Below are 10,463 nucleotides of genomic sequence, written 5' to 3' on the forward strand. Positions count from 1 at the left end.
GGGAAACTGGGAATGGAGAAATTCGCATGTAAATAAAGAAAATATCTAAAATAAAAAAAAAAAAGAACTGATTTTAGACATTTCTGGCAGAATGTGCAGGGAAGACTAAATATCCACATAGGAGGAACAAGTATGGATCCACACAAAATCAACTGAATGCATCATGGATCTGAATACAAAATATAAAATTATAAAATTCTTAAGAGGAAAAAGTTTCATGACTTTAGATTTGGCAATGATTTCTTAAATGTTGGCAACAAAGGAAAAATATGCAAATCATACTTTGAGTTATCCTAACTCTCCCAGGATGCCAAAGCTTCCCAACACACAAGAAAGGACTCTTACCTTTCTGGATTCACTAACACAATTTTTTAAGTGTCTGGATGTTTTGCCTGCATGTTTATTTGTGTACCATGTACATACAGTTACCTAGAGAGGCCAGAAGAGGACATTGGATTCCCTGGGACTGGAGTTACCGATGGTTGTTAGCCACTATATGGCTTCTGGGAGTTGAATGAAGGGGGTTCCTCTACATTCTGAACAGCTGGTACTTTTAAACACCAAGCCATTTCTCCACCATCTGAATTACATCCTTTAAATATCACCAGTTTAAGCTGTATTATTTTTAGAGGGAACCTTATCAAGATACTACAAGGATAAGTGTGTAGCATGCTGGAGTGTTCTCTTATGCACAATTCTGTTTTAGGGTCAAATCCTTTTCAGCTTTAGAGCTCTCAAGGAGACCTTGAAAGGACTTAGCAGGCCACGCACCTTCTCTCTGGAAGATCATGAGAAACAAAGATTCGAAGCCCCAGTGGGTAGAGTCAGAAAGTTAGGAAAAAATCCAGAAAAAATTTTGATTACACTGAAATAAAGTTCAAAGAACATTGTTAGGAGAATGTAAAGGGAGTCTATAGAATGGGACGAAGTGTTTGCCCAGCATACATCAGCAGACTTTTTATTACAAGGAATACATAAAGACCTTCCAAGCTAGGGATGCTGACTCATGCTTCTCATGCCATGAGAAGCCTAAGAGGCTGAGGCAGGAGGATCGCTACACAATTAAGGGCATCCTGGGCTACATAGTGAGTTTGAGGTCATCCTGAGAGACAGACTGAGACTTTGTCTCATATAAAACAAATAAACAACACCAACTCCAGTTATATTTCAACAAAACTCCCCCAAACAAGCCAATGACAACAAAACAACTACAATAAATAACAATAGCAATACAAAGGCAAACCTTTTGAATAGGCCTGTTTTCCCAGCAGATATATAAACAGCTAATAACCACTTGAAAAGATGCCCAACATCACTAATCATCAAGACTCTATCCCATACCCATTAGACTGGCTCCATCCAAACTCAGAAAATAATGTTGATAAAGATGTGAAAAAAATTGGAACTCTGTGTGTGCTGGTGGAAATGATGGACCTAGACTGGTTAACTTTTACCTTCACAGCTTGTAATATTTGCTTGTAAAACTTAAGTTCTACAGACTTTCCATAGTCTGTCTACTGAGCCTTACTCAGACCTTGACAATGTGATCCTTGTGCAGACGTCCTGCCTCATGTCAATGTGGCCTAGAGGCAACAGACTCAAGAGAAGTGTAGTCTTATTCCTGAGGGTGGAAGTTAGGGCATCTGCATGGAGCGTGTGTGTTAGCAGAAAGAGTACATGTCAGCAGGACACAATCTCAATAGAAATGGCTGCAATGCCTCAGGCAGGAATACAGATGTTTTGATGTTGGGGGTACAGAGGCTCATTTGAACCCCAACTTCTCTTCTTAGGACCATGGCACAGTAGCAGACTCTAAGACCAGTCCTGGATGTGTTTCTATATTAATACTTTGAAAATACTAAAGATTAATGATTATTGAATATTAATAGCATAGCTTGTTATTCAATAAAGATTTCATTGGAAATCCCTTGAGTCCTGTAAGGTGGAGAGGACTGGGCACTGAGATCACAAGAATGAAACAATCTAAGGAATGAAGAGATTAAATGCCTTGCTGACCTTACAAGTTAGGACTCAAACCCAGGTCTCCCACCAATAACCTCAAATTACAGCATAGTGGAGAAAACAACCATGCCACAAACCAACCAAGCAACCAACCAAGCAACCAACCAAGCAACCAACCAAGCAACCAAGCAACCAATGAACCAAGCAACCAACCAAGCAACCAACCAAGCAACCAACCAAGCAACCTAAAAAATAGGAGTCAGGTATAACAGGCAGGATAATCTTTTTCTTTTTTTTTTCTTTTTTTTTTCTTGAGACAGGGTTTCTCTGTGTAGCCCTGGTTGTTCTGGAACTCACTCTGTAGACCAGGCTGGCCTGAAACTCAGAAATCTGCCTACCTCTGCCTCCCAAGTGCTGGGATTAAAGGCGTGCGCCACTACTGCCCAGCGATAATCTTTTTCTTATGAACAAACAACCCTCCCTTCCTTAGCTATAAGAAGCAAGCACCAGGGCCAGCCTTGTGTTTATTCTGAGGAGGCTGTAGATCTCTGCAGGCACCAAGGGAGGGTAGAAAGAGACACACTCATTACCTCACTGCAATCAGGCCAGCCACTGCCTCCAGGGAGAAGCAAGATTGAATGTGACAGCCACAAAGTGGTCAGAATGTGGGGTTGGTAGGAAGCCCAAGGCAAAGCCCGGAAAGCCCTGAATCACCCCCAGAGAGCCTGAATCACCCCCAGAGAGGAGCCAGTGACTATCATGAGGTCTGTTTAGCATGCTCCTTAGAGACATGGCCCACTTGTTCCCTTTTTCTTTTGGGAAAAGGGACGCTGACTGAGGATATATCCAGGCTTTCCTGTGCATCTCCTCTCATGGAGAGAGGAGCATGCCATTGCCTTCCTGTGACCCCCAGGAAGTGAGTGGAGCTGCATACAGAGGGTGAGAGCCTGCTGGGCTTGAGGCAGTAGACACAAGCTGATGGGGAGGGGTACTTGTGCTGGGACCAGCTAGCCTCTAGGAGTGGGGTTGGGGTTTGGCAGGTTAACTAGGGGTCAAGAACAGAGGAAGGAAAGAGGCCAGGGCATGTGAACAGAGAACAGGATCAATCAGAATAATGGCAGAAACAGTACCCAAAGGCCAAGGGACAGTGCCATGGAGTGACAGAGCCAGCCTCACTCTTCCTTGCTTCTCTGATCCAAACAGATAACTTCTTCCAGCCTCAGACACTACCTCACCTCCTTGTCACCCATACCAGTACACTTCTGGCTACTAGGACATCTTTATCTTCTTATGCTTTCTGTTCTATGGGCTTCAGATCCTCCATCATGCTTTTATTAGAAGAAGTCCCTGCCTGCCTCCCAGGCATGTGCCCATTTTGGGGTGCTTTTTAGAGTCCAGCACCAGAAACCTCTGGCATAGTAACCCAGCCCATGCCTATAATTTCTCCCTCTTGTCACTGTTGCTTTCCTTCCTCTCCACATTCAGGCCCTGTCTCACTCAGAGCTGCTGCAAAGTGGCTAAGATAAGACACTGGGAAGGACGGATGGGACATCTGGCTCATGGATGGGTTCAGTCCCAAGCAGCCATGTCTCCACAGTGTGGTCCTATAGCCACAGCCCTGGAATACTGTAGGAAGAGCCTGCAGAGGTGGAAACAAGGCTTAGCTCTGAAGCTTGCTTCCTCCATGATGGTTCTCCAAATGTATCATTCTAAGGTTTTCTCTAGGTAAAGGCCTAATGAACGAGGCAGACAACCGTGCTGCCTTATGGCTCTCAGCTATGGTTCTGGAGGAGACAAGGCTTCCTTTGGCTCCTTGTGGAGATCCTTGGTGAGGAGGCAGGAAATGAATACAGCCTTTCCAGTGACACTGAAAGACTGGGAAAAAAACCACTCAAGTGTTTTAAACAGGAGGAGACTGGCAAAGACTGAATGGAACTGGAGGTATGTTTTCTTAAAAGCTAAAAAGAGCAAAGGTTGATGACTTCTTGGTATATTAGACACAATAGGTACGATTTGAGACTGAGCTGTGAGGGAAAAGAGACAGGAGAGCCAGTGGCAGTCATCAGGAGTGTACAGGAGGGCCTCAGGAGTCTATAAGGGAGACAAGTCCCCTAGGAAGAGTGGAGGCCTGCCTAGAACAGAAGCAGTACATTCATTTAGGATGGGGTGTGTGTGTGGTGGACACAAGATGTAAGAGGATACATTTTCATCTAGTTAGTAACTATCTGACAAGTGCCTCAAGGTGTCCATGGATACAAAGAGCCTAAGGGGGCTCCAAGGTGTCCATATACCAGAGGAAATCCTGTCACCATGGGGTTTTCATTAGGTCTACCCTTAACTTGTGTTTTGGGGAAAATTCACAGATCTACATAGCCTTGGAGTAAGGAATTACCTTTTTTAAAAATCGAAAATAGATTTTTTTCATATACTATAATCTGATTATAGTTTTCCATCCTCAAACTCCTCCCAGATTCTACTTCTTCCTCTTCCATACAAATCCATACCCTCTCTTCATCTCTCTTACTAAAAACCAAACAGGCATTTAAAATAATAATAAAATAAAATAAGATTAAATAAAAAATAAATGAACCAGACAGGACCAAACAAACAAACAAAAAATATCAGAAAAAGAATCTAAGAAAATCACAAGAAACACATATAGTTGCCTGTGTGCACACATGCGCACACATTTATACACACACGCACACATTTGTGCACACAGAAGTGGAGTAGGGAATTCAGTTTGGTTTCCATTGTGACTGAGGTGACAAACTGGTGTGGAGGTAGGTCTAGGTTTGGGTCAGATGATGGTATATTGTGTAGTGACTGGGAGAAGGCAAGCTTCTTTAGGAAATGGAACTCACCCATGTACTTATTTAAAAATGTCCTTTAAGTACCAACTATGTTCAGTAGAGTCTGAGTTCGGAATTGAATTACGAGCTGTGAGTTATGAAGCTTACAGACTACTGTGGATCTATAGACACAGGCAAAGCTAACAACGACATTCTCACTGTATTTTTTGATAGAGCATCTAACATAGTGGTTCTCAACCTGTGGGTTGTGACCCCATTGGGGTTAAACAATCCTTTCACAGGGATTACATATAAGGTATTTACATTGTAAGTCATAACTGTAGCAAACTTACAGTTATGAGGTAACAATGAGAATAATTTAATGGTTGGGGGATTACCACAACATGAGGAATTGTGTTAAAGGCTCACAGCATAAGAAAGGTTGAGAACCACCTGATGTAACAAGCTACTGCTGAAATGACTGTCTCCTTGGAAAGTTTCCATGGAGGAGCTCAAGAGTGTGTCTCTATGAAGGTGGCAGGATCTCGGCCAGGTAGGAAAGCTGACTAAGGAAAACAATGCAGTTCAAATCTGGTAAACGATACATGTGACTATTTGAGCAGAGGGCAGAGATCCAGTATGGTTGAATGGAGGATGAACATTTAAGATAACAGGAGTAAGGCCGATAGTGTGCTGGAAGAAAGACATTTGTAGGTGTGATTAGTAGTTTTGATCTTTTTTATTAGCAATGAAACCCTGAAAGCAGTCTTCAACTGGGAAATAAAATACATAGACAGTTACGTTGCAATGGATAGGTTGCATAGGGGTAGAAAATGGAGGTGAGGATGAATAGTGACTCAGGCAAGAGATGATAAGTGAGTGAAGGAAGACACAGAAGGGATAAGGAGAGGAGCAGTAAGAGGGGATAGAGGGTCTTGTCTGGCCAGGAAGAGATCCTTAGGCTATGGCATCTTGCAGGAAGGTACATGGCTGTAGGGAAGTGGGAGGAAGTGTGGCTGAAGGAGTGACCAGACAATGCAGGGTTTTTACAGCCTGATTTGGGATAGAAAGTCCATCTTAAGTCCTATGGTAGCTGATGGAGGTTCTAGCCAAAGCCGCAGGTGACATTATTTGCCTTCTAAAATGGTTTTTTGGATTACAGTAGAGAGAAAGGGTTAATATAAAGGGCTCAAAAGACATACCACAGAGACCAGTTAGGAGGCTTTTCATGTTTAGACACAAGATGATGGTGATTTAAACAAGAGGACTGGCAGAAGAAAATTGGACACTGAGACATGTTTGTCACATGACTACATGATGGAGAGGAAGAGGAGAATTCATGAAGGATTACCCCTGACTTTCCCACCAAGCTGTAGAAAACATAGTTGTGATGTGCATGGATCTAGGAAGCACATGAAGAGGAAACAGTTGGTAGGAAGAAAACAAGGTTCATTTTTGGGACCCCTGTGGAATATCTGAGTGGCTGGTCTAATGAGAGAAAGGTATACTAGTCTGGGACTCAGATTCCCTGAATATACATGATGACATTTCTAAGAAATCAAAGACAGAATGTGAAACTATAAATGATAAGAGGGGAATAAAGGACAGAGAGGTGAGAAGATAAAACAAAGGCAATACTGTCTAAGAGAGCTAAATAAGAGGGAATTGAAAAATGAGAGGTGCAGAAATAGAGAATGAATGTTTTAAAATTTATTTTAATTCATCTCTTTCCCCCCCAAAAACATGGATACTTATGGGGAACTATATGACGATTCAGACTACATACACATTGACTAATGTTCAAATCAGATTAAGAGCACTGATTTCCTCAAACATTTATCATTTCTTTATGGTGTAAGCACTAAAGATTAAAGATTCTTCTAGTTTTTAAGAAATTCAGTACACGGTCATTATCTATGCTTTCTTACCCTGGCAACAGATTCTGAGGATTTTCTCCCTGATTATAACTTAGCAATCAGAAATTTAAACAAGGTTTACTGTGAAAGGGAACAGAGTTGAGGGGAAGTAGACCAAGGAAGATAAAAGGCAACGGAACATAGTAACATACTGATGCTAATTAAGAGAAACATTTTAGACAAGAATTGGTTTCTTTTCCATTCCAATATTTTATTTTCCACTTTTATTTAGAAGAAATAAAATTTATGTGAATTTAATGATTATTATTTTTGCTTAAGACTTTCTTATTAGCTTAAAAAGCAGTAGGTTTCATTGCAACATGTTTGTCAAACAAAATTTGTTTTGTGTGTGTGTGTGTGTGTGTGTGTGTGTGTCTCCCCACTTCCCCCCACTCCCTTCCTTTCCCTGTGCCCTCTCACTCTCCATAGTCCACTTTCTACTGCTATGTAACCTGTGAGCTTTCTCAGAACTTCTAGTTACCCTCTGGGTTTTCTATACCCATTCTCACAATACCTAATTGATATCATACAGACCTTAAAAGCCACAATCTCCATAGGAGAGAGAAATGAGAATTTTGTCTTTCTGAGACTGAACACCTCACTTACTAGAACATTTTCCAGAACCATCCATTTTTTTCATGCACATTTCATTTAAATTTATTACAACTAAGCTCTAATAGCCTAACATTTAACATTGAAAATTCCCAGCTATGTAACCATTAATAAGTAAGAACCATTAGTTTTCCTTAAAAAGTTACCAACATTTGCTGAGCATGTTCAATGACTCAGATTTATGCTAAGTGTTTTAGCATGAAAATCTCAAAATCCTCAGACATGTTTTAGACTATCCCTAAAAAAAGGGATCATGTGTTTTGGTAAAATGTTTTAGCATTTTCTAGTAGTGGAGAACTGGACCTAGCACCTTTTACATGCTAGTCAAGTACTCGACCAATTCTCAGCTTGGTTTGAGCATTTTCTTCCTTCTTCCCTCCCTCCCTCCCTTCTTTGCTCCACCCCTCCCTTTCTCTCCCTTCTCTCTCTTCTCTTTTCTTCCTTCCTTCCTTCCTTCCTTCCTTCCTTCCTTCCTTCCTTCCTTCCTTCCTTCCTCCCTTCCTTCCTTCCTTCCTTCTTCTTTCCTTCTTCAAGGCAGAGTTTGATGTGTAGCTCTGGCTGTCTTGTAACTTACACTGTTGACCAGATTGACCTTGAATCTGCCTATTTCTGCTTCCTGAGGGCTGAGATTAAAGGCATATGACATCACACCTGATGTCTGTTTAGCATTTTTCAACGGAGATAATAAACATGGGGAAAAAAAGAAGAGAATAAAGTTCCTAGTAGTAAGAATAATAGTGTCAAGGTAGGTAGAATATGTAGAATAGATCAGTAGGGTAGAATATGTCTTCTGAATGTCATGAAATATAGCAAGAAATCGTGTGAAAGGAAGAACTAGAGATGGAAATCAAGGCACACCAAAAGGAACAAAATGACTCCTCACGTTCTTCTTAGCTGTAGGAAAGATAATGGTTGCAGAGATTTCTGTGTGTTCAATAGAATCTATAGAGCTTCTATAGCAGGAGCTGGGTCTTGTGGATCAGGTCTAAAGCTACGACAGAAGCTGAGGCTGGAGGATCCTAACTTCAAGGCCAGCTTGGGTAATTTAGTGATATCTAATCTCAAGTAAAATATGAAAGCATTTGAGATGCATCTTAATGGTAGAGTGTATGCTGAGTTTGTGCAACTCCCTAGGATTAATCCTTGGCACAGCAAATAAAACTAAGCAAGCAAGCCAGCAAAAACTTGCAGACAAGTAAATTAAGGAAGAACTGATAAACTTGCTTATTTTTCATATAGTTAAGTTTGTTATTTCAGAAAAGAACATTTTGTATTTAGGAGTATGGTTTGAGTTGGGAAGGCAGCAAGAAGTTGAGGAGACAAAGTGAATTTTTGTAAGATGAAAGCAGAAATCCACATCTTTAATAGAGATGTTTCTGAACTTCCTCTGTACTCCAGAAGACGTTAAACCAATGATCATAAAAAGGCTGATTTTGGTACCACCTGCAGTAGTACTAGATATCCTGACAGTAGGTGACTTTATTATTATCTTGAAGGTCTGAACCTCTTGTGCAATTTTTTTTGATGTTTTTTTTTTTTTATTTTTTATTTGAAGACTCACACAAGAGAAGAAGGTCTAATTTTCTTTCATAAATGATTGGGATTTGAATTTGAACACTGACTCTGCTGACGGTAGATCCTCTTTGGAAGGGCTCTGTGGAAGTAGATTGAAAGAAGAAAAAAATCCCAGCCACCATGTTGGTTAAGAATACCACCTCAACCCACCCAGTGGCCTTCTTGTTGATGGGTATCCCCGGCCTAGAACACTTACATATTTGGATCTCCATCCCCTTCTGCTCAGCCTATACTTTAGCTGTGCTTGGGAACTGCATCCTCCTTTTCATCATTCAGGTTGATGCAGCCCTCCATGAGCCCATGTACCTCTTTCTGTCCATGTTGGCAGCAATAGATCTGGTCCTTTCCTCCTCAACACTGCCCAAAATGCTTGCCCTGTTCTGGTTCAGGGATCGGGAAATCAATTTCCATGCCTGCCTTATCCAGATGTTCTTTCTCCATTCCTTTGCTATCATGGAGTCAGCAGTGCTGTTGGCCATGGCCTTTGACCGTTATGTCGCCATCTGCAAGCCCCTGCACTACACCACCATCCTGACCAAATCCCTCATCATCAAGATTGGTCTGGCTGCTGTGACTCGGGCTGTGACATTAATGACTCCACTCCCCTTTCTGCTCAGACGCTTCCATTACTGTCGGGGCACAGTGATTGCCCACTGCTACTGTGAACACATGGCTGTGGTGAGGCTGGCATGTGGAGACACACACTTCAACAACATCTATGGCATTGCTGTGGCCATGTTTATTGTGGTGCTGGACCTGCTCTTTGTTATCTTGTCATATATCTTCATCCTTCGTGCTGTTCTGCAGCTTGCCTCCCAGGAAGCTCGCTACAAGGCCTTTGGGACATGTGTGTCTCATATAGGTGCCATCTTAGCCTTCTACACACCTGTAGTCATCTCCTCAGTCATGCATCGTGTGGCTCGCCGGGCTGCTCCTCATGTTCACATACTTCTTGCTAATTTCTATCTGCTCTTTCCACCCATGGTCAATCCTATCATCTATGGTGTCAAGACCAAGCAGATTCGGGAGCGAGTCTTAGGACTATTCCTTAGGAAGGATTTAAAAGGTGAATGAGGGGGCTGGAGAGATGGCTCAGTGGTTAAGAACACTGGCTGCTCTTCCAAAGGTCCTGAGTTCAAATCCCAGCAACCACATGGTGGCTCACAACCATCTGTAATGGAGTCAGATGCCCTCTTTTGGTGTGTTTGAAGACAGTGTACTCCTATACATAAAATAATAAATAAATAAATTTTTTAAAAAAAGGGTGAGGGAGGGACAGTTGAAGAGAGTGGGCTGTTTGTTGGAATTGGAAATGTTATGTTAGGAAGTAGAGATATGCCAAGATCTTCATGCATTTTATCTTGATATGATAAAAAAAAAAGACTGGCCATTGACAAATGATACCCACCTGGACTCATACTTGTTGACATTTTGGAATTCTCACTCCTGCCCTTCAGTAATGTGACAGAGTCATGAACTATGACCTCCTTCAGTCTTCAAATAGTGACAATGATATCCTTAAGCTCACTTGCTTATGAGAAGCTGAGTGTTTGATTTCTAGCCCAGTCCTTGGAATGTGAAGCTTTATGTAATCTATTAGGACATG

At 41.7% G+C, this 10,463-nt stretch overlaps 1 protein-coding gene across 1 annotated transcript; it reads left to right on the forward strand.

The window, feature by feature from the left end:
• The first annotated feature begins 8,977 nt into the window (after positions 1 to 8,977).
• On the forward strand, positions 8,978 to 9,931 carry LOC116100668 (olfactory receptor 52K1-like). Its single transcript, XM_031384402.1, has one exon. The coding sequence runs from the start codon at positions 8,978 to 8,980 to the stop codon at positions 9,929 to 9,931; it is 954 nt and encodes a 317-aa protein (XP_031240262.1).
• The last annotated feature ends 532 nt before the right edge of the window (positions 9,932 to 10,463 follow it).

Source organism: Mastomys coucha, unplaced genomic scaffold, assembly GCF_008632895.1.
Source record: "Mastomys coucha isolate ucsf_1 unplaced genomic scaffold, UCSF_Mcou_1 pScaffold21, whole genome shotgun sequence".
Lineage (NCBI taxonomy): Eukaryota > Metazoa > Chordata > Mammalia > Rodentia > Muridae > Mastomys > Mastomys coucha.